Here is a 25515-nt window from a genome sequence, read left to right as displayed (position 1 = left end):
CTGTTTTCTGATGTGCAAATTTACACCTACCATGCAGGAAACCCTACTATGATCAACAAGAACTGGCTTTCTAGTCCCCCAAACCACCACCACTCTGGTCCAGTGTTTTCTCCAAAATCTAAGTTATACTGGGAGATTCGACAGGATTTTTCAAAGATGGCCTTCAGTACCAGATTCTGTGTAAGAGTCTAACTCACGTCTTATTCTCCCATGTGAGCTCCAGAATCCCTTCTTTATTCTTTCGAATGGTCAACTGATGTCTACGGAAGACACATGTATATACACACACACATGCACACACCCCTACCTCTACAAAAAATATTATTCTAAATGACAATTTTAAGGCCTCCCCATTACGTGGTGACTGTAGCATTCCATGCATTTTTTCAATTTTAAAAATTTCATGCCATCTCTATATTCCAGTTAATACCTACTAGGAGTAAGGTATGATCTCTTAAAGGCAAACTCCCTTAGTATATCCAAAGATCATTATAAATCTTTGATATTTTGCTTGCTTTATGGACCTGAATTAAACAAAGCACCAGTCTTCTTCATAGCATCTGATGGTTTGGAGAGGAGGGAGCAAGCAAAACAGTATTGACAGGAGAGAATATCAAGTTGGTTTTTGCAGTTCATTTGAAATCAATTTGTCTCTGTGGATGACCTAAAGTTATTTATAAAGGTCCTTTGCTCCCCCTGGGATTAGACCTGCATTAGACCTGTCTAGTAGTAATATAATAGGAGCCACATATGTAATTTAAAATTTTCTAGTAGTAACATTTGAAATAGTAAAAAGAAAAATATAAAATTAACTTTAATAATATATCTTATTTAATTCAATGTATCAGTCAGGGATTAAACAGAGAAGTAGAACCAATAGAATATCTTGGAGACACTTTTATACTTTTAAAAATTATTACAAGGAATTGGCTTACGCAAATGTTGGTAACTGGCTACGCATTTTTTAACCCATATGACAGGAAGTCAGGAAGGGAGGATCACAGGCAAGTTGAGCCTAGAAGCTGTCAACCAAAGTTGTCATTCAGAGGCAGAATTTCTCCTTTTGCCCTGGTCAGTCTCAGGCCTGTTTTTAAGGCTTTCCAAAGAAATCAGAGAAGCCCATCCAAATTATATAAAATCTGCAAAATCATCTTACTTAAAGTCAACTAATTAGTGATTTTAATTGCATCTGCAATATACCTGCAAGCAACTCTAGGTTAGTGTTAAATAAAATAAGTTGGGATAATAACCTAGCCAAATGGAGCCATTAATAAAACCATCACACCCAATATGACCAAAATATCATTTCAAAATGTAGTTCACATAGAAATTATTAATGAGATATTTTACTTATATTTTATTCTAAGTCTTCATAATCTAGTGTATATTTTACACTTATAGCACATCTCAATTTGGATTAACCATATATCATGTCCTTAATATGCACACATGTCTAATGGTTACTGCATTGGATAGTATAGGTCTGGACAGTGATAGTGATTACTCTGGTTATCATGTAAGTTTAGAGCAGTGGTTCTCAACTAGGGTTCATTTTGCCCTATAGGAGACATTTGGCAAAGTCTCTGGAAATGTTTCATGGTCAAGAGTGGGAGGTGGATATGGGGGCTACTGGCATCTAAAAGGTAGAGGCTAGGAATGCTGCTGAATATCCTAAAATGCACAAAATAGCCCCTCCCCCAAATAATGCTTCACCCAATTCAAAAAGTCAATAGTATTAAGGTAAGAAACCCTGCTGCAGAGTAAAATTTGGAGACTAGAGAAGAAATAAACAAAATAGTGAGAGAGGCAGGAAGATGGACATTTCCTATATCGTTTGGAGATATTTCCTTGCATTTTGGAGAATTGTTTTCAGAGATAAGAATGAGTGCCTTACCTGTTCATATCTCCATCACCATATTCAAAGTCAGAGTTGAGATAAGAGTTGATTAGTGACCCTGTAAATAGTAAGATGACTGATTAATGAGGAAAATTAGGAAGAAAATCTTCACAATGGTGGTTACCTCCTTAACAGGTAAATGAAAGCTAGTGACTGTCTTTTCTGAAGATATTTAGGGTGTTTCTATGGTTGATCTTAATTTAGTAGAGTTTTGGAAAAATTACAAAAATGCAAATGCAAATTTACAAATGGAGAATTTAAAATATGTACAGTAATTAACACCATCTCAGACCATCTGTGGAATAAAGTTGTGATAAATAAATAAGTAAACCTCATTAGCATTTTTCTAAGAAAAAACATGATATTTAAAATTAAGTCACTTTTCAAAGGTAGTAATCATATTTGTAAACTCTAATCTCAAATTTACTTCTATCCAAATTAACTGCAAATTCAGAATTAACTCCATTTTCTTAGCCTTGGCAATGTATGTATACTGAAGCTAGCAGAAAATTGAATGTATTTACTAAAACCTGATGTTTAGAAAAAAACGTACAACTAACTTATTATATGAAATGTGTCATATCTGCTTGCAGTAATTATTGGTTAAATGTAATGCCAAATGCTGATTATAAACATAGCTCAGAGTCAATACTTCTGAGATGTATTTCCTATTAGATAGTTGTTACAGTTCATTTCACAAATTCTTAATTTAATATGTAAAAACTAAATCTTCCTAAATCTAAATGACATTCTTATTAAGGAGTCTTAATTTGTATTGAGAGTAATTGAAATAAAACATAATTATAGTTTGTGACCAATTTTAGCACTGAAAATGGTGACAACATAGCTCTGTCTATTAAATGTTTAAGCTTTTCCAAATGACTCTAATTTTGAGATAACTCCATTTTTTCCCTTATTTCTATAAATAAGTGATTTGTTTAGCAATATGTTACAAAGACTCTTTTAGACTCCAATAAACTTGTTAGTGACTGTATAATAATTTAAACTTTGTGGTAGGTTTATAAAGTTTAGGTCATAGCTATGGCTTAGATTTTATACATTTTCAGAGTTTTAAAATTATAAATTCTATTTTTTCTTAGAAATCCACAAAGATAAGACTGAAAAACAAGAGAAACCTGAAAGGAAAATACAAACTAAAGGTAAATGTTTAATTTTATGGTTATTCTTCATTTAAAGATACATTTTTGTGTATTCATATGGGAGAAAGAAAAATTTTCATGTTTAGTGTTCTTTGTAACATTTTTGAAATTAAATAAGTACATTTACTCCTCAGTTAATTTCAGTTATAAATGTATAAATAACATAAATAATACCTTATAATTGGAATCAAAGTAACTTCAAAATATGTAACAATTTTTTAATTATTTACAATTACTAAGAGAGTAGCTCAAATATATGTTGACTTACTGAGGAAATATATTTTTTTCTTTAAGAAGTTACTGTAACAAGTCAGAGTTTATTTTTGTCTTAACCTGAATTCCTTCTGTCATGCAATATCTTTACAATCTTTGGTGCAGAAATGCAGAGTCATTATATGACCTCATGGCAGAGGTCATATAATGCACAGCTTCAAGAGGTAGATGGACAGTGACAACATGATGGTGAATATCACTTTCAACTGAACTAAATCCAGTTACAGCAATCTTGCAGCAGAAGCATATTAAGAAAGGCCAGCATTGTGTTGCTCATCTTATAAGCATAACTTTTCTGTGGGTGACAGAGATAGTCATAAAACTTTAAAGAAACTAATAGGAAGCAAGACATTCGAAAATATATTCTCTAAGCATGCCCAGGTTTTCCCAATGGTTAGTTTCACGTGATTTTGAATGAGCCAGGGCAAAAATAAAGATTTCATAATAACTATATTTGTGTAATCCAGACAGAAAATAAGATAATTTGTTTCTGAGATAAAAATGGAATTTTATCCAGTGTTTGCTGTGTCATAAACCAGCTAATGCAAAATTATCTGTAGTAAATGCTACAGTTGCAGATAGTAAATTTTCAAATAACAAAAGTACCAATTAAATTATACTAGCATGTGAGTTTATATTAATACAATGCCATGTTGTTGCTGTTGTTTTTAAAATATACTTCATGTTCTTCCTTTTTGTGAAGGGCTCAAATCATTCTACAGATATTATGTCTTTAATCCTAATGTTTGAATTCATTCTAGATTGGTCAGCCAATTCTTCAACAATCAGAACATTGAAGCTCACTCAGTTGAAGCCTATTTATATTTGTACTTAGGCAGCTAATGTCTTCTTACTGTTCTCTTTCTTTTTTTTGGTTCTTAATTCCTTTGGTCATAGAAGTTGGACACAGCTCTTGAGTACGGATTGACTAAGCGAACCATGACTGAACTGGCTCTGTGTTTCTATCTGCTGAAGGTTAAACAGAAACTCAACTGGTTCCACATCATTTGGGTCCCTGCTGTTTTTTTCTTGCAGACTGTGCTATTAATTTAATAACAGTGCTGCTGGAGTGGAGGTGGTAATGCAGATGGCACCATTTGCATTTTGGACCTGGCTATATTAGAATTCTGATGTCAAAGACTTTGAGCAGTGGGCTGTAGAGTAGGTTTATTAAACTAGCAAGTCTTCCATAATTAAAACAGTGAATTTGGCTGAAGTTTAAAATAAATTTTTCAAAGACTGAGCTGGAGATTATTAATCTGAATATATTTCTTGAGTAGACCAAATATGTTTTGTAAAAGTAACTATTTCTCAAGAAAGTGAAAGTAGAGCTTCAGTTGTTCCACATTGAGCTGGAAATCAGAGATAGCTTATTTTTTCCACAGTTTTTCTGTGTGAATATGAACAAAAGATTTCACTTTATTGCTTAGTTTCCTATCTGTAAATGAGGTAAACTAATGCTTGCTTTTTATTCTCAAATAGTTCAGTGAAAATAAATGTTTTGTTTTGCAACTGCTCTTGTATATAGATAAATACTGTTTTCTGCATGCCATATTCCATGTCAGTTATGGTTGTATGTGATAGATAGTTAGGAATTTAAATTATTATCACAGCGTTTTCAACCCTTAGAAGAAAAGATATGGTATTTGAAAGGTAGTAGTAGTCTGTGATGATTATAAAGGAGTCAATAAATACTTGAGTGTAAAGATTCATTATGCTCAAAGTGGTGTGTTTGTGGGGAGACAAAAGATTTTCGTTATGGTGGAAGCTAGATCACATTCTATTTCTCTATATATTTTTTTCTCCTTTAAGGGACAATATGATATTCTAAAAGTTTTTAGTAGCATGGAACTCATTGGGAGAGCCTTGGAGTTTACACCTATATAATTTACCCATCAAGTGGGATACAAAAAAAAAAAAAAAAAAAAAAAAAAAACCACAAAAAACAACCCCCACACAGAGTATGTAATCCCACAGATATATATTCCTAAAACAATTCTATATTAATATGCTAACTAATTGATTTCATAGTGTCAAAAAATGAGTTTCAATTCTGACTCCTTTTCTATGAAAATTAGTTACTTTTATAGGCATCCACATTAAGAAATTTTAATTTATCATATCAAGCTAACTTATTTCTACTTTGTCCCTCTGTTTATTTTGTTTGATATTTTCCTCAGGGAAGAATGCAGCAGTGTATGGAGCTAAAGAATATGCCTTTTAAATGATAACCAGGCAATGAGTACTTATTATGGTTTTAGGGCATAAGTTTTGACATGTTAGTTAAGGTTTACCTTGAACTATATTAACCTTGGATTTTTTCCTCATAAAAGAGGTAGAAATTTATTTTATTTTATAAATATAATCAGAATACTGTATGTATGTGTGACCTTGTATTGAACGTATATAGTAATATAGCGGAACATTGCATTTGCTTAGAAGAATTTTTTGGGTTACCAAATATCATTAACTAGATTGTGACTCATATAAATGGTCCTGGGGAACAGGCAGAATGAGTTAACAGCAATGGAATAGTTGTGAGTACCAAGCAGAGCGCTCTAGTACAAGTTACCTACAAGAACGCACAAGATTCCACATTAGGGTGATGGTTTCAAATTAAAGTTTTTGTAGGTCAAAATGATCTTGCAGAATACAATCATATTTAAAGCTATATCCAACAATGGATACCCATGGTTAGATGTAGGTCCACATGTTAAATGATAAGAAATGTTAACCAGTCTTCTCTAGCTGTCAACAGTCTGAGGATCCTTTGTAATCATAAATAACTCTGCCCACAGGTGTTTTAAATAAGAAGATAGATACAGACTAATTGCAGAGAATTAGAGAGACTGCTATTTGTCATACATAAAAGGTTCCAGTCATGATTATTAAAGAACATTTCCTTTACCCATGGTAAATACTCAGATATTCTAATAAATAAATAAACTAAGAGCACAGGGTATGATTTTCATAAAGGGTGATATTACCATAACTTTTCTTACTTTTAGAAGGTCTTTAATTAAATTATCTGGGTTAGAATCCAAATCTGATAACTTCTGGCTATCTGTCTTCGGGCAAGATAATTAATCTTTCTTTGCTTTTATTTCCTCATCTGTAAAATGGGTATAATAGGGTTGTCATAAGGATTAAATAATTATGAAATGTATATATGAAATTCTTGAAAGAATTATTGACTAATTTTAAACAGTAACTATCAGCTAATTAATGAATCATCTTAACCACCTCTAATTGGATAAGTGAGGTCTCTTGTAGGTTTGTTATCTGAATTCCTTTTTTTCTCTATCTTTAGTATCATTTGATATCTGTCTGATCATAGGCTGAACAAATATAAGATATGTCATCCCAAGTTCCTGTAACACAACACTAAACTACTTTTACTGCCCGGTCAGTTCTATATTTGTGGTTCCCTTCTTAAAAAATTAATATTGTATGAGTGTTTATCTACTATGGACCAAATACTGTATATAATTTTTTATGTCTAATATTTCACTTAATCTTCATAGAACAATCTAGCATCGTAGATATAATTCCATTTAAACTAAGAATACGTAGGTTTAGCTGGACTCAATCATTATGTCAAGTTTAGTAATTTGTAGAGCGACATTTTTGCCTGTTATCTCTAACATAAGAACATGTGGTTTTTCCACTACATCCTATATCCGATTTTCTTTTTTCTTTTTGTTCTTTGGTGCCTGCTGAGACTGTAGCACCAGAATTTGTTCATAGCCATAGGATCTAGAATTTGTCTCTGAAACCCTGTGTTTAGGACCTCGCTTCCTGCTGGTTGACCTCACTGATCTGCTTGCATTTGCACATATCTACCAGTTCCTAGATACCATCTCTGTTCCCTTCCCATCAGTCTGTGTGCCATGTAGCCTGGTGTGGGCTTACCTAATTCTAATAGCTTACCTGTAGAGCAGACACCATATAAAAGATGTATAGACTGTATGCACCTTTAAATCTCCTTTCCACTATTTTCAGTCTTAACGCAACTGAGAAATGAGATGTGGCAGTACTTATCTCGGTAGACAGGTCAGATGGCTTGTCATAGGTGTACTAGTTTTCTATGGCTGCTGTAACAAATTACCACAAACTGGGCCCACCTGAATAACCCAAGATAATCTCACCATCTCAAGATCCTTGACTTAATCATGTTGCAAAATCATGTTGCAAATATATATATATATATATATATATATATATATATGGACACACACACACACATATATCTATTATATATATATTATATATTTATGTGTGTGTATATATGTATAAAACATTCACAGATTCCAGAAAGTAGGATGTAGCCATGTTTTAGAGGGCTATAATTTAGCCTATTACACTGTCTTTTCAATAAATAAACTTCAAATCACCAGATCTAATTACTTAAACATCATCCTGGAGTCAAAGGATTAATTAAAGGCACCATTTAGAAAGGAATCTTGACAAGCATGCATGCCAGTCAGAGTTTAGAGGGACTGATAATTAAATACAAAAATACAAGTTTTAAGAAAACGTTTTAAATTCAAGAGATACATGCACATGTTTGTTACTTGGGTATGTTGCATAATGATGGGAATTGAGCTCTTCTAGTACAATCATCACCCAAATATTCAGCATAATACTCAATAGGTAATTTTTCAAGCCTCAGTCCCCATTCTAATCTCCCCCATTTTGGGATCCCTAGTGTCTGTTATTTCTATCTTTATTTCCATGTGTACCCATTGTAAGTGAGAACATGCAATATTTGATTTGATTTTCTATTTCTGAGTTAGTTCACTTAGGATAATGGCCTCCCACTCTATCCATGTTGCTCCAGAGGACATAATTCCATTCCTTTTTTAATGACTGCATAGTATTTCAGTATTCCATGGTGTATATATATATATATATATATATATATATATATATATCATATTTTCTTTACCCAATCATCCACTGATGGATGCTTAGGTTGGTTCCATGACTTTGCTACTGTGAATAGTGCTGTGATCAACATGTGAGTACAGGTGTCTGTTTTATATAACGATTTTTTTTTCCTTTGAGCAGATACCTCATAGTGGCACTGCTGGGTCAAATGGTAGTTTTATATTTAGTTCTTTGAGATAGCCCCGTACTGTTTTCCATAGAAGTTGAACAAATTTACATTGCAACTAACAATGTATAAGTGTTCCCTATTTTATGCATCCATGACATCGTTTTTTTTGACTTTTTAATAGTAATAATTCTGAATGTGTAAGATGATATCTCACTGTGGCTGTGAGTTGCATTTCTCTGATGATTACTGATGTTGAGCAATTTTTATGTTTGTGAATAGAAAGATAAAAGTATTTAAAGACAGAAATCACAAAATGGCAAATATTACCAAGTTTACAGTCATGGTAGAAAAAAGCATTATCACAAAGACTTTTGCATATCTTCAGATATCAACATAGCAAAAGTAAAACGTAAAGTTACTATGCTTATGGATCACAGGTTTATGAAAATTTCTGAAATTTCAAAATTTCATTATTTGGGAGATCAGAACAAGTCAGAATAACTACTATTTTTGCTTTTTCCTTAGGCAGCAAGATGAGTTCTTTTGTTTTTTTGGTGGTTTTAAAATTTTGTTTTGTTTTTGTTTTGCTTTTCTTACTATATGTGAAGAGCTTAGTCACATTGACAATAGGACACAGTTTATGTATGACCAATGTAGTGTCATCATTCCCTTAAGATATTATAAATTCCTCATTAAAAATGCATCTTTAATGTGCACATATCTTAAACAAAATCTTAAGAATGTCTTGAATATCCTGAGTTTTTTCTTAATTGGATAATCCCTTAGTATTTCATTTAAGCCATCAACTAATTTAGGAGCCCATGTGGTTCATTAATTTTGATATTTGAAAAGTCTGAAGGTATAGAATATAAAAAGTCTCTGAGCCTTCTTATAAAATTCCCACCTGACTTTACACAGGTAACTAAAAGACTTCTTTTTTTTTTTTTTTTTTTTTGAGACGGAGTCTTGCTCTGTCACCCAGGCTGGAGTGCAGTGGCCGGATCTCAGCTCACTGCAAGCTCCGCCTCCCGGGTTTACGCCATTCTCCTGCCTCAGCCTCCCGAGTAGCTGGGACTACAGACGCCCGCCACCTCGCCCGGCTAGTTTTTTTGTATTTTTTAGTAGAGACGGGGTTTCACCGTGTTAGCCGGGATCGTCTCTCGATCTCCTGGCCTCGTGATCCGCCCGTCTCGGCCTCCCAAAGTACTGGGATTACAGGCTTGAGCCACCGCGCCCGGCCTAAAAGACTTCTTTCATCTAATATATTCAAGCCCATATTAACATCTATTGCAGACAATGTCTTCACCTGTCTGTATTCTTTGTCGTAATAACTGACATCACTGTCCACCCTAATTATTCAGGCTAAATATCTAGGAGCTGTTGTTGCCAGGGGTGATACTCAACCCCGACTGCAGTTTAGATCACCAGGATAGCTTTTAAAAATATATATCCATGTGCAGACTCCATCCTGGGGCCATTAATGTTTGGGAAGTAATGCCGGGGTTTGAACATAGCTGCCCTAATGATTCAAATGAGTAGCCAGAGTTAGAATCACTGTCTGCTGAACTCATGGCTTAGAGTTCAAGTATATCCCACGGTGGTTTCTTTTGACGAGCCAGTGTTTTCGATAACGAGCAACTGGATGCCTTTAAGTAGAACCTGCACCCTCTGTTTACTACAGTCTCCACCACTCCCTCTTTCACCATTGGGGTACATGTTAATTTACCTGCCTCATCTATGAAGGCATTTGAATTTTAGTTCCTGCCATAGACTTCTTGTTCTCTTTCAACGCCAAAGCTTGTCCCTGTCATAGACCTCTTGGTATCTCAACATTAGAGCTCAATATATTTGGCTCCTCTTTACTATAATTTAGTCTACTTTCTCTCTTCTCAAACTGCTATCTTCTCCACAATCATCTCTCAATTAAATTGTGACAGTGACTTCTTAACTAATTTCCCAGCATTAACCCCTCAGGTCCATGCTAATCCAGTCACTTATGGGCTTAAATCCATTTGTTGGTGCCCCAGTGCTAAGAGATAAAAGTGACATTTTCTAACCTGGCTTATAAAACCTTCCTCATATGATCACTGCTACCCCTACAATGTTCCAGCTTCGTAGTTTATCACGTCTTCCCTGTTCTGCTACCTCCTTACCAGGTTTTCCCACAGATACAACCTCCTCCTCCCTGCCACCCTTAGCACTACAGACCCCACTGATGCCCCCTGTACTGCAGGCAGGCTGAGCTGTTGAGTAGTCCCTAAGCAGGCATCGTCACTGTCTCATAACTGTGCGCTTTTGTATGCTCTCTTCTCTCCAGCCGTCAGGCCCTTCCTGTGTAGTCCCTCGGCAAAAGCCTGCTTATTTCTTTGATTCTTATATGGAATATCAGTTCCTGTAAGAAGTCCTCACTGCTGTTCTTCACTGGGGACATTTAAGCACTTTGTCCATGCTGTTACACCCCAGCTTTTGCTCTTCCAAGTACTTTGACAACATATTTTAATTGTGGGTGTATGTCAATCTAAGTAACTGAGGAAGGGAACTATGTTTGTCTTCATGTATGTTCTAGGTCAGCTTTGCCACTCCCTTTTATGATTCTGTTTCCTTATCCATGAACAAAGGGATACGGGCTCATAGTCTCTCAGGTTTTCCCCAGGTCTGAATGTGTGTGCTTATATCAAATTAAAAATCACTCTAACATCTAACAGAGTACCCAACACACTCAATAAATATGGAAATAATGATTTAATTTGTGAATGAAGTATTCTTCTATTTTGTTAATCTCTACTGGATTCCTACAGAAAACTTTGCATTTGACATTCCAACAGACAACTTTCCACTTAGCTTTAATTAAGCCATTGTAATTTAAGTTGAATTTATAATCTGAAAACACCCACACTGAAACAACAAAAATTATAATAATACAGATAAATATGGATGATTTGGAAAATGAAAAAAAAAAAAAAAAAAAAAAAAAAGGAACCGCACCCCCACAATCCAATTATCTGGAGAAAAACAGTAATGTATTTCTAAGTTTCCTCTAGCTTTCCCCACCCCATGTAGTTGTTTATTGTATATTGCCTTATTTTTTGCAATCGTGAGTTTTATTGGTGATATTAGATAAGATTTGGGCTTCTATTTAACTAATAAACATGTCAATTTACTTGTAGAACAGAACAAATCAGAAAAGGCAGGAACCCGGTGGTAAACATATAACTAAATATGTGAACTTTTTCCGAGAAGGCTCCTAGACCACAGGACGGCCTGCTAGGCAGGCAGAACAGTAGGTTTCTGCTACAACCACCTGTATTGTCAGGTGGTTGGGTGAACAAGTGACCTCAAAAAAGGAAAAGTTTACTTAACAGAAATGTATACTGGACAGACAGCATTTGGTCAGCTTCAGAGTGGGCTAGACAGTGGGAATAGGGTGTATTCTGACAGGCAGATAGTGTGAATGGAAAAAGTGGCCACAGCCACTAGGTGAGAATACACATTCACTTATTCACAGTACCTACTTTGTACCAAACACCATACTGGACACTACAAATTCCATGATGAATAAGATCCAGTTAATGATACATTTGAAAAAGTAAATACACAACTATACCACCGTGTAGTAAGTACTTCACAGAGATGTCCTGGAGGAGAGACGTAGTTTGGGGTTTGGCAACCTCCGTTGTTGAGTAGGTGTGACTGCAGTTCTCTGGAAGGACCTCAGAGGAGTTAGTGGTTTGTGGTTCAGGTGTGGACTATGAAACCTAACAGGGAAGACACAAAAGCTAAGCTGAGGTCAGTCGTCAAGGAACCAGGTGGAAACTTGGTTCAATGGCTGCAACGGAAGTCTAATTATTACTATTATTACCAGCATTAGACTTAATATTACCATATTGAGACTAGAAGTCCAAAGTCAAGGTTTCCACAGGATGAGTTTTTTCTGAGGACTGTGATGGAGAATCTGTTCTATGCCTCTCTCCTGGCCTCTGGATGATTGTGGGCAAGCTTTCGGGCCTTGTAGATGAAGTTCTCCAATTCCTGCCTTCATCTTCAAATGATGCTCTCCCTGTGGCTCTGTCTTTTCACAGGATATGCATTCCCTCTGTGCATATCCTTCTCTGTGCCCAAATTTCCCTTTTTATAACGGCATCAGTCCTATTGGATTAGGGACTAGCCTCATGATTTAAACTTGGATTGTCTCTGTAAAAACCTTATTTCCAAATAAAGTCACATTCTTAGGTTCTGGGGGTAATGACTTCAACATAGATTTTTGGTGATACACAATTCAACCCATAACAATATGACATGCACACACAAAAAAAATCGAAAGGAGTTTTTAAAAAGGGTGATTCAGAATAATAACACTGATTTGTCTAGAACTCCTTCAGTTTTTGGGAAACAAATTGCAAGATTGGAATCATAGGCTGACAAGGGATTTAGCTGATGGTGAGGCTGAAAAGTCAAAATGTAATCAAATACATTAAAATGTGTTTAAATATCCTGAACCCCCTTATAAAAATGCTCTTAAAGCCCACAAATTCATTTAGTCATCCTCTACTGTATAAACTTTTACTTTTGTCTTCTCTTAGCTGCACTTAATGAACTCCTTAGAGTACAAAATATATTTTCTTTCCCTGTCTGGCAATCATGAAAAATAAACCTGGACAAGGAAGCCAGAAGAGTGTGCACAAAGCTACGCATCACAGTGTCCATAGTGAATGTTCACTTATGAGAAAGCGATTGCAGTTCTTACTATGGCTATGTAGCCCCAGGAGAAGGGGAAATTGTCCATACAATTAAATTGAATTTGAAAATAAAACTAATATTTTAGAATTATAAAATATCTTTTGTGATTTAATGCATAAGTATCAGATTAGTTTTACAACTTTGGGTAATTTGCCAAATCTTCACTTTAATAGGTAAATAAAAGTACTTTTATTATGAAAAATAAGTAAGTACACTATTGGAAGGTAGATCACAGACAATGTGCTTGGAGAATTCTATCAGCACAATTTGGCTCATGAGAACGAGTTTACAGTCTGCACAGAACCTGGGACGGACATAACAGTGTAGTTTTGAAGCAAGAGTACTGTTTTAGCAATTAGATAACTACATTCTTTTCCTGGTCTGTCATGGACTGTTATGAGCATGTTTTCTTATCCGTGGACAAAGAAGTTCAGGGTAGTTACCTCTTATATTCCTATCAGCTCCAAAATTACATGCTTGTATTAAAGTTAAAATAATAAATTCTTCCTTTAGGAAAAATGGATAATATAATATTTAAGAAGATTTTTAACTAATATTGCATTTCTATGGAGTTTATGATTGTCTCTTAAAAAGCATCGAGATCATCTTGCCTTACCACGGAACTGAACTTCTACAAATTAGCTACCCAAAATAAAAAAGAAACATACACACAAAGACATAGACACTAACCAAAAGATCTGGCCTTATCATTTACTGGTGGCTAAAACGGAATTTTTTTAAGGGTTTAAGATGAATTTGTATCATGCTCTTTCATAAAACATTACAAATTAGAATATAAATACATATGAATTTTATGAAGCTGTTTGCAATGTTCACCCACTTAAAGTCTGTAGACTATTTTAGCACTAATACCTACCAAAAAAGCACAAGAAATGTGAAAATGAGAGGATCCTCAAAGTATTTTGTTGTTGTTGTTAATAATGAAAAGGTGTAATGCTTACCTGCTTATCCCTCTGATATTTTTTTTTTTTTTTTTTTTTTTTTTTGCGGTTGGGTATTTAAGATTAGTCCTATACAATAGTCTAAAGTTAAGTATGTTCTAGAGTTTGGTTAAATTTATTTGTTAGCCATCAATTGAAGAATGTAGTAGCCTATACTAATCAGTACTTTAAAAATATTGGCATTACAATTTTTGACTTTCAAGCTAAGAACAGGAAGATTAAGTAAAGAACTCTGACAATCTGGCTCTCATTACCTCTCATTATTTGACCCCAAGAGACTGTTTTTCCCTGTGGAAAAACAAACAAAAAAAAAAAACAAAAAAAAAACAGGGTCAGGCAGATTATGAGCTCTGATATACCTGAGAAAAAGACATAGTCTGCCTGGCAACTACCAGGGTCAAAAGCAAAAGCACAGAGCACAGATTGGGGAGGGCTGGAAAAGGGCCAGATGGGAGGGTGAGAGATGTGCTTGGGTCCAGTTGAGCTGAATGTTCTGGTCAGGGAAAGGTCAGAGTCTGGGCAAGGGTAGGAATAGCAGGACCGTGCCAACTCAGATACCAGACATCAGCGCCATTCCAACTGGTGGATTCCATTTGTTTTTAATTATCAGCATACCAAAGGGACTTTTGTTTCTTGTAAATAAGGATGACAAACAAATTAAACTCTAGCAGGTGCAAGAAGCTTATTCCGTCCTGAGCTAAAAACTGTGCTGGCTAAGATATAACTTGCCAAACAGGGCTGGTGACAAGGAGGTACTCTTCTTCCATATGAAATCTCCTGGTTGTGGGCTCTAAGCAAAGAGACGCTCAAACAAATGCAGCTGTTGTATCAGGTGATTTTTATTTTAGAGTGATTACCAGGGCAGTTGCTGATTGTTGCATTGCTGTGTTGAAAGTCGTTTCACAACTTGGTATTTGAGCACAGTCTTGCCAAAGTTTGTAGTTTCTGTCCAAGAAGCTTCGGTGGCCGTCTGCCATTATGAAAAGCTCCCTAGGGCCCAAGGGTCCAGCTGCTTCACTACGAAGTGTTGTGATGCCATTTCTGAGGGGGATAATAAAATGCTAGCATACAGTACAGGGTCTGTAAATCAACACTTCAACTGGGAGGAACTAGATTTCTCCCTAGGGTAACAGGAATGAGGCATGAATATGCTAATTTGAGTCCGAATTCAGTCCCTTTGCTCTTTTGATTTTGCGTTAATTCTCCCGTTTATGCCTATGCACACGTCAATCTGAAAATCCTTTAGTGAAATGGACAACCAGCTGTCCAAGGTGGGTGAGTCCTCATTTCTTACAGAGGCAGAGACAAGAGATTAGGTGTTCCCCTGGGAGGTCTTTCCAATCGGGGCTCTGAAAGCACAGCTTATCTCACACAAACTTGGGTCCCCCCAGAGAAGCTTTAAAAGAAGCTTTGTTTTTGCCAAAATTTTCTGTTGGTTTTCTGCTTAATTAATAGGGATTCAAAGGAACCAAAATAAACCGTTTGTGGTCAGTATGAATAGTGATTTCCTCGCCTTATTTTGTGAGTTATTTATATTGAACTTAGTAGCTCAGAAACAACTAAAAGAACCATTAGATGTGGAAAAAAAAAATCTTAATGTTCTAAGGTGAGTTTTTTCCTCCTTTTTCTCAATAGGTTTTAATTATTTGAGAAATTTTAATGAGTTGTCAAAAATTTCACATAATTGGAAGCAAGCAGTGTCTATTATAGCTCCACCACATCATCCATAAATAGAATTTAACTAGACAATAAAACTAGCTCTTAGAATATTTTAGAATTTCACTTATTCAAAAATATTACAGAGTCCACTATGTGACTGAGATCTTGTGATGACCTGGAAATGTAAAATAATAATAATAATAAATATGGTGTAGCCCCAAAGGATTTCATTTACTGAGTAGTTAGAAATGTTAACAGTATCAATATTATTATTAAATTCCTGAAACATAATTATGTACATGGTGCAATTGGTGTATGGAATAAGTAGAGATCAAAGAAAACGTTCCAGAGGAGACATTTGAACCAAGATGAAAGAGTGCATGGAATAGGGAAAGGAAAATGAATAAATGTGGGTGTGGTAATTCTAGGTGGAAGACACACACAGGCAGAGACAGAGAAACATCATGAGGGCACATGGTGTGCTTGTGGAACTACTAGCATTTAGTTATAACTAGAGTATAAAGTTCAAGGAGAAATTCTTTGCAGATGACATTGGGTTGGTAAACACGGGGTTGGTAAGCAAATGTCAGATCACTAGAGCAGTAAAATATTTTTATTTTGATATAGCACCCACTATGTGACAGATACCATGCTAAGCAGTGAGGAGGCACTAACATTTGTAACAGAGGAGTGAATGATATCGGATTTTCATGTTAGAAAGGTTAATATGGGACATAAAAATCTAAAATCTAAAAGTTCAAAAGAGAAGTCAGGATATTATAATATTATGATAGGTAAAATAATACGCCCAAAAGAGACATCCTGCTTCAACTGCTGAATTGGAAATTGGTCTCTTCCCCTTTGCCCTCCTAATCTCTTACTAGGTTAATTTCTTCTCATTTCTCATACTCTTAAATGTCATTTCTACCAAGGACTCCTCCCCAACAAACAGATTAGATTAGGTCATTTTATACATCAACATTCCACATTGCATTTTTTCTTCATAGCAATTTGACTCCCTGCAATTACCTACCTTTATAATTATTTGCTTAGCATCCACTAATCATTAGTTTATTGACATCATGGCGACAGGAATGAACTCTATCTTGTTGAGGAGAGTCTTTAGCACATAGCAGGTGTTCTTTCTATATTCTTGTGTAAATAAGTGATAGTTAAGGAGAATAATATTGGATAAAAGAAAACAAGTAAGAGGAATATTAAAAAGGCATGATTGAAAGAGCTTGGTGAATGAATGAAAAGGAAAAATAAAAGAGAAAGACAAATTGGGATGAGTCTCATGTTTCTAGCATGGATAATGAATAAGAATTATGACTAAGGTATGGGGTAAGATTATGACTTAAATTTTAGTCGTAATAATTGATGAGATCACTGCTCATATTAAGTTAAATTTTATTTTTGCTGAAAAGATTTGGTATTTTCTAGTCTTATTCCAGTATATATTTTAAAACATCTAGTGTGGAGTATTTCTGTATAAGATTAATACATACTATTTAGGTTGATTGTTCTCTGCTTCAAGATCAGAAAGTTATTTCTCTATATTTCCATCCTCATATTTCTGGCATTCATCCAATATCAAAGCCAGGCTCCTTTGGCATATAGCATGATAATTTTTTTAAATTTTCCAATTATTTCATTTAAGGATTTGGAAAAGCTGACGGGTATTATTATCTTTGCAATCAAACTTGGTTTAGGTACTAGTTTGTGCTTGGAGGATATGAAATAAAAATAGAAATAAGAAATAAATCTATAATTATCTTGAAGTTTAAACTTCTAACTACATAAAATCTCAATCCAGTTAAAGAAAGATTTCTAAAAGTAGCAGGTAAGTTTTTGACATAAAAAACTGCCATGCAAGCATCTCCTCATTTATTCCTGTTATTTAGATGAAAACTATTTATCTGTTTCTTTTTAGTTACACACAAAGAAAAAGAAAAAGTAAGAGAAAAAGAAAAACCTGAAAAGAAAGGTATGAAGTTATTTTTATTACTGTTTTAACACACTGATTCCTTTCCCATTGACTTCCTACTCTTTACATTCAGATATTAGATGACCATGCAGTTTTACAAATTAAATTAGGATTATTTTCTCTGACTAGAATCTGAAAAAAGGAATTTCTGAATTGAGATAAATACTTAAGGCTGTTGAACTCAGTTACCACTTTACTTTCCAGAAATGTTGTGTCAGTTTTTCCTCTGGCAGTTTTCAGACTGCCTTAGACAGCAATGAGGGTACTATATCAGAAGTACTTGTCAGTTTGATAGGTAAGAAAGTAGATGTCATTATTGTAACTTGCATATTTTGATTATCTATTAGATTGCTTTAATTTCTAATTGTTATTTATTTATGTAGAATAGATAATAAGATCTAATTGCTCTACACATAAAGATACTTTGTGAAAACCTTCCTCTTACCTTGCTCCCAGCCTACTGATTCCCATATCATGCCAAACCCACATACTCACAGTAAACCACTCCGTAAATTTTACATGCATCCTTCCAGAGCTTTATTATGTGTTTTCCAGATAGTACATGTTATTTTCCTGCTATTTTTACACAAAATCTAGTATGTCCTATAACCTGACTTTTACAATTTAACAATACATCCTGAAATATTTTCATATCACTAAATATTGTTCTCATTCTCTTTAAAAAGCTGCATAGTGTTTAAATGAGAATGTTCTTCCTCTGTATTTTTTCCTGATAATCTAGTTAATTGTTAAGGTTAATTTTATTTTTTATTTTATTCATTAAGTTCTTCAGTTCTAGGATTTCTGTTTGGGTCTTTCTTATGATATCTATCTGTTTACTGAATTTCATGTTCAGATCGTGAATTATTTTTCTCCTTCCTTTTTATTTTTTTGTGTTCTCTTTATTTCTCTCTGAGTTTCCTCATGATTATTATTTTGGAAGGCATTTCATAGATTTCCCTTTTTTGGAGGCCTGTTACTGGAGTGTTATTGTGTTCCTTTGAAGGTATCATGTTTTCTTAGTTTTTCTTTCTTCTTTTAAAATTTTACTTTAAGTTCTGGGATACATATCCAGGTTTGTTACATAGGTGTACATGTGCCATGATGGTTTGCTGCACCTATCAACCTGTCACCTAGATTTTAAGCCCTGCATGAGTTAGGTATTTGTCCTAATGCTCTCCCTCCCCTTGCCCCCAACCCCCGACAAGCCCCACTGTGTGATGTTACCCCGAGTCCATGTGTTCTCCTTGTTTAACTCCCACTTATGAGTGAGAACATGTAGTGTTTGGTTTTCTATTCCTGTGTTAGTTTGCTGAGAATGATGGCTTCCAGCTTCATCCATGTCTCTGCAAAGTATTTTTAACCTCTTACTATTTATAAGTTGAAAGATTCAAATATGGTTTTTAGCGATGTATATATCATGTGTAACTGTTCATACTCACTGCCCATTTCTCCAAATGATATGTGTGTGTGTGTGTGTGTGTTTTGGATATGTATACCCCTTCATCTATAACTTATTTTCAAATATTTTTCTGACTTTGTTTTACAGTTAATATTTTGCTTTCTGTCTTTGTGAATGGATATGTGTGAGTTCATATATGTGTGTATGCATGTATGCATATGTTTAGATTCTTGAATTTTTAGGTGGTTAGATATGCTGATATTTTCTTGTGGTGTTTCTGGCTTTGAATCTTCATTCAATAATTAATTCAATAGCCACTAATATTTTCCTCAAGTTGAAAAAAGATTTTTGTTTTTGTTTTTGTTTGTTTTGAGACAGAGTCTCACTCTGCCACCCAGACTGGAGTTCAGTGGTGCAATCTCAGCTCACTGGAACCTCTGCCTCCAGGGTTCAAGAGATTCTCATGCCTCAGCAGCTCTGGTAGCTAGAACTACAGACATGTGCCACTACACACTACACCTGGATAATTTTTGTATTTTTAGTAGAAATGGGGTTTTGCCATGTTGGCCAGGCTGGTCTCGAACTCCTGACCTCAAGTGATCTGCTCACCTCAGCCTCCCAAAGTGCTGGGATTACAGGTGTGAACCACAGTGCCCATCCAAAAAAGATTGTTTCCTATTTTAAATGAACGTTAATTTCTCAAAAATCCATCTCAATGTATGATGTGAAGTAAAATTCTAACTTAATTTTTGCTATTGTTTTATGGTGGATTGTGTCTAGGATAACCGGGCCAGATTTCAGCTGATTTATGCATCCAGACTATGCATAGTCTGCTGAAGTTTTTGTTTTGTTAAACACTCCAGTTAGGTAGAACACATTATGACATTTAGGAATCAGATCAGTTGAAATACGTTTCAATATTTTTTATGGTATATTTACACTTAAAAATACCAAAATCCCACAAATCACCGCTAAAAATCTTACTCATGTAACCAAATATCACCTGTACCCCAATAACCTACAGAAAAAAAAAAGAAAATTTCAATTAAATAGTTGTTGTTTTCTTCATGTTTATTTTCTTATTTTCTTATCATATTTTCTTCATGTTCAATTTCCATGAACTTCAATACAACCATCTCCTTTCTCTGTTCTAGAAATAGATGACCTTTTCTTGTCTGCTATTGGGTTAAGCAGAATTATTAGCACTAGGTTCTGTGTATTCTGACTTAATGAAATAATCAGCTATTCCTTGTGATTTTTTTTTTTCAAACTTCACAGTAGCTAAATGTTTTCTATTAAAAAAAAAAGTTAGGAATTTTTGCCCTTAAATTATAAGTGCTGCAGAAAAATGTATTCAAATTGAAAAGCAGAAATAAAATGCTACATTGTAAGTGCTCTTTTATTTACCTTATGCCAATTAAAAGATGTTTACTTTTTAGGAGATATGTTATTATAATGTAATCCTGTGACCTTATGTGACTAGTGCCTTGCTTAGCCTAGCATAATGCTCCTTTTGTTAACATTGTCTAATATATTACGCATAATCCCAAGTGGTAGTGGAGGTGGCTGTGGGCAGGCCTGAGTGGTGGAGAGGCTGAAACTCTGGAGGAGGAGGCACTTGGGCTCTCAGCAACTCTGCATCTGTCAGGGACACTGGTCTTCAACTGAACATTAGGCTTTCTAATGCTTAAATCATCTCTCCAAGATTCTGGAGGACACTATTCAACAACTGTATTTAAAAATAATAGATTTTTGAGTACATATTTTAAACATTTCTTGATGATGTAAGTAAAGCTGATGTACATTCTTACTATTTTTGTTATACGTTAGAGAAATGGAAATCTTTGGAACTAATTTTTTCTCTAGTAATTCAATACATATACTTTATCAACTGTCCAATTTTTTTTTTTTTTTTTTTTTTGAGACGGAGTCTCACGCTGTTGCCCAGGCTGGAGTGCAGTGGCGCGATCTTGGCTCACTGCAAGCTCCGCCTCCTGGGTTCACGCCATTCTCCTGCCTCAGCCTCCTGAGTAGCTAGGACTACAGGCGCCCGCCACCGTGCCCGGCTAATTTTTTTGTATTTTTAGTAGAGACGGGGTTTCACTGTGGTCTCGATCTCCTGACCTTGTGATCCGCCCGCCTCGGCCTCCCAAAGTGCTGGGATTACAGGCTTGAGCCACCGCGCCCGGCCTCAACTGTCCAATTAAATCTCATATTTTACTACTTAATTTTCATAGTTTATTTAATTACCATTGTTATTCTTGAAAAAGTAGTATGTAAATATTGAAAAAATGTATGATTATTTGGTAATCTACCAAATGACACAATTTAATTGAAATTTAAAAATAAACATAATGATATATTTTTTGACAAATTCTTATAAAAAATTTTCCCTCTCAGTTTGTCTTCCCTGAAAGCTTTATCTATTTGTAATAATGACTTGAAAAAGAGTGGATCTGATTTTCAAAAAGCTAAATCTTAATGCCTAGACTTTTACATTGAATTCTATACAACTGTTATTACATTGGTAACTCTTTATTTCTGAATTAGACTTATTAATGTCATAAATTTTCAAAATATTACATATTAGGTTTTAGCACTTATGAAGCTGAGGTCAAAAGAAAGCTTGGTTTTGAAATCTATTAAAACTGTGTACTAATGTAAAATTTTCTGTTTAAGCAACTCACAAGGAAAAAATTGAGAAAAAAGAAAAACCAGAAACAAAGACAGTGGCAAAAGGTAACTTTTCAATTTATTATTTCCATAACTAAATTCTTTTTACTTTGAAAAATTAATTTTTGGGTAATAGTTGGATATTTGTAAACTTTTATCATTTTATTTACATTAAAAAGTTAATTTGGTCTTACATTTAAAATTTAATATCTAAAAGAATAATTAAACTGAACAATTACTAGAGAATCTCAAAATGTGAGAGGAAAATGAAGAGCTTCATCATATGTGGTAGACAGAATTTTGAGCCCCATGACCCTCATTCACCCCTTGGTGTCATCCCTGTGGCTATGTTATATTACATGGAAAAAAAAAATTGCAGAGAAAATGAAGATTGTTCTAAAATAGGGAGGTTATCCTGGATTATCCAGGTGGGTTCAATGTAATACCATGAGTCTTTAAATGTGGAGAGATTCAGCAGACAACAAAGAGATTTGAAGTATGAGGACTTTTGCCCATTGGCTGGCTTGAAAACGTGAGAAGAAAATGAACTCTGCCTCCATGTTGAATAAGCATTAAAGCCAATTCTTTCCTCTAGTCTCCAGTAAAACACAAAGACTAGGTGACAATTTGATTTCAGCTTTGTGGGCCCTAAGCAGAGAATTCAGTAGAGCCATGCTGAGCCAACACTTTGGAATCATAAAAACTGGAAGATAATATAAGTGGGTGTTATTTTAATTGGCTAAGTTTGTTGTAATTTGTTACCACAACAATAAAGAAACTAAAATAACATATTTGGTTCACAATTTTTCACCAGTATTATACCTTGAATTTGATTTTAGAATACTCAAATTCAGAATTTTCTTTTTAAAAAATTATTTTCAATATTTATAGGTACATAGTAGTTGTACATATTTATGGGGTACATGTGATGTTTTGATACAAGCATACAATATATAATGATCAAATCAGGGTAATTGGGATATCCATCACCTCAAACATTTATTATTTCTTTGAGTTGGGAACATTCCAAATTCACTCTCTAGTTATTTTGAAATATACAATAAATTATTGTTAACTATAGTCATTCTATTTTCCCACTGAGCACCAAGAACATATGTTGAGGAAAGGACAGTCTCTTCTATAAATTGTACTAGGAAAACCGATTATGTAGAAGAATGAAACTAGACCCCTATCTCTCACCATATACAAAAATCAAATCAAACTGAATTAAAGACTTAAATGTAAGACCTGAAACTATGAAACTACTTGAAGAAAACATTGGGGAAATGCTTTAGGACGTTGGTGTGGGCAAAGATTTCTTGAGCAAGACCTCAAAAGCATAGGTAACCAAAGCAAAAATGGACATATAGGCAACTTCTGTACAGTAAATTATTTTCTTGTATCAAAAAGAAAGAATTGGCTGGGCACAGTGGCTCACACATGTAATCCCAGCATGTTGGGAGGCTGAGGCAGGTGAATCGCTTGAGGTCAGGAGTTCAAAACCAGCCTGGCCAAAATGGTGAAACCCTGTCTCTAGTAAAAATTTAAAAATTGGCAAAGTGTGGTGGCACACACTTGTAATCCCAGCTACTTGGAAGGCTGAGACAGGAGAATATCTTGAAACCTGGAGGCAGAGGTTGCAGTGAGCTGAGATAGTGCCACTGCACTCCGGCCTGGGCAACAGAGTGAGACTGTCTAAATAAAAAAAGAAAGTGGTCATACATAAATCTTGATCAATATTTTTACTTTAAAAGTTTGAGAACTGAAAGTACCATAATAATATGCCAAATATATTCATTAGTATATCACTTTAATATTATATATTTTGGCATATTGAATAACAAAGTTTTTATGTATTAAATTTATCTGCCAATTACTAGAAAAAAATGGAGTTTATTTGATAATTTAATCCTATTCCCTACATTTAAACTTCTCCCTTTTTTTTTTTAAATATACATTTTCGGCGATCGGCTAGAAGCTTCAATTCAGTAGTTTTAAGAAACTACCCATTTAGGTAAAACTTAGAAGCATTTTTAAGATTTAGTTTGATTATCTACTAAATGTAAAATAATGAGATATTTGAAGCAGATATATTTTCAATAAATCTTCCATTAGATAACCAAATATCATTTTATTAAATTTAATATGGATGAATTGTAAATTGAAACATTTTTAGAAGATAACATGAATTTACTTTCAAGATTAAATTACAGTAAATAAAAGTAATTTTATTTTGTTTCTCCTGTTTCATAAATATAAATGAAAACACATTTTGCATATATATAATTTATTTTCATTACATATACATGGAATCTTATGTGATAGATGTATGAAATCTAGTGGACATTTTAAAGATCACATAAATTAATTGCCTAGTTTAACAGATGAAGAAAGTGACCTCTAGAGAGAGAGAAACAAATTTTTGCCAGGTCATAAAACTACTTTATGATTGGGGTAAGACTAAAAACCCAGGTGCGGTAAGTATAAATTGAGTATTCTTCACAAAAATAATTAAATACATGTCTTCAAGCATCACAGTTTTTCCAAAAATTTGTTGAATACTGCATTAGTTACGCATTGCTTTGTAGAGCATTACCACAACATTTGAGGCTTAAATCAATGCACATTTATTATCTCACAGTTTCTGTGGATCAAAAATCTGGGCATGGCTTAGCTCAGGCCTCTGTTTCGCAATCTTACAAGGCAGCAAACAAAGTGTTAACTAGGACTTCAGTCTCATCTGAAAGTTCAACTGAGGAAGCACTATTTTTAAGTTCATTATACGGTTGTTAGTGAGATTCAGTTCCTCGAGGACTACTAGTCAATCAGTTCCTGGCTGGCTGTTGGCTATGGACCATCTTTAGTTCCTTGACATATGAATCCTATGAACATGACAGCTGGCTTCATTAAACCTAATGAGAGAGAAACAGGAAGACAGAAATTACAATCTTATCTAGACTAATCATGGAAGTCATATTCAATCACCTTTGCCATATGGGTTAGCAGCAAATTCCTAGGCCAACCCATATTGAAGGGAAGATGATTGCACAAGGATATGAATGCCACAAGTTGGGAGTCACTGGGGGCCATCTTGAGTCTGCTTGCCATAAATACTTTCCATTTACATATTTACATCATTCTTCTGGGGGAGGTACACATGCACATACACATACACACACAAACATACATATATATGTGTATATATATGTATGCATAAGTATATATGTGTCTGTTTACAACATGTATATGTATGTGTATGTGTGTACACATGTTTGTATACAGTATATACTTTTTATTTTTATTTTATATGTATATGTATTATGTTATAAGAAATTAATAGAAAGTGTTCTTTATATAATAGGTGGTTTCTGGTGAAACAAAATAAGATAAAAAAGTCATAAGCCTTCTATGTGACATTAAAGATAGAAAAAATTATAAAGTATCTTTGAAAGGTGTGATCAATTAAAGTAGAATCTCCCTTTGAAGAGCTGTGATTTCCAGAGGCACTTGCATAGAACCCAGCATGTTTCTTGCTCTGTTGCATACTGCTTGCTGAAAGGCAGTCACTGGTTAGAACACTTCAGGGATTTCTCCTGGGGAAGAGTGGACCTTTAATGTCTACCTTGATACATATGTAGGACCCCATATCCACTGAGAAAACTAGCCTATTTCTGTAGTTCATTAAAAATAACAAAGACAGGGTAGA

General features: G+C 34.4%; 1 protein-coding gene and 1 long non-coding RNA gene across 36 annotated transcripts in view; one reads left to right on the top strand and one right to left on the bottom strand.

Annotated features, from left to right (window-relative positions):
* TRDN (triadin) overlaps window positions 1-25515 on the top strand; it is a 410920-nt gene that overhangs the window by 98742 nt on the left and 286663 nt on the right. For all 35 annotated transcript variants that reach the window (XR_013416180.1, XR_013416179.1, XR_013416183.1 and 32 more), the window contains exons 5-7: window positions 2998-3057; window positions 17681-17734; window positions 21816-21875. Coding sequence is in view for 29 of the 35 variants with exons in the window: in XM_077999343.1 (XP_077855469.1) it covers window positions 2998-3057; window positions 17681-17734; window positions 21816-21875 (174 nt within the window). In the remaining 6 variants the exon portion in view is untranslated. The remainder of the gene's footprint in view (window positions 1-2997; window positions 3058-17680; window positions 17735-21815; window positions 21876-25515) is intronic.
* The window catches only part of LOC114677476 (uncharacterized), a 60535-nt gene continuing 59099 nt past the window's right edge, over window positions 24080-25515 (bottom strand). Inside the window, exon 3 of the long non-coding RNA XR_013416185.1 lies at window positions 24080-24721. This is a non-coding gene — a long non-coding RNA (uncharacterized LOC114677476). The remainder of the gene's footprint in view (window positions 24722-25515) is intronic.

This window comes from Macaca mulatta, chromosome 4 (assembly GCF_049350105.2).
Source record: "Macaca mulatta isolate MMU2019108-1 chromosome 4, T2T-MMU8v2.0, whole genome shotgun sequence".
Lineage (NCBI taxonomy): Eukaryota > Metazoa > Chordata > Mammalia > Primates > Cercopithecidae > Macaca > Macaca mulatta.
The sequence above is the reverse complement of the archived record's forward strand: the minus strand, read 5'-3'. Positions and strand labels throughout refer to the sequence as shown.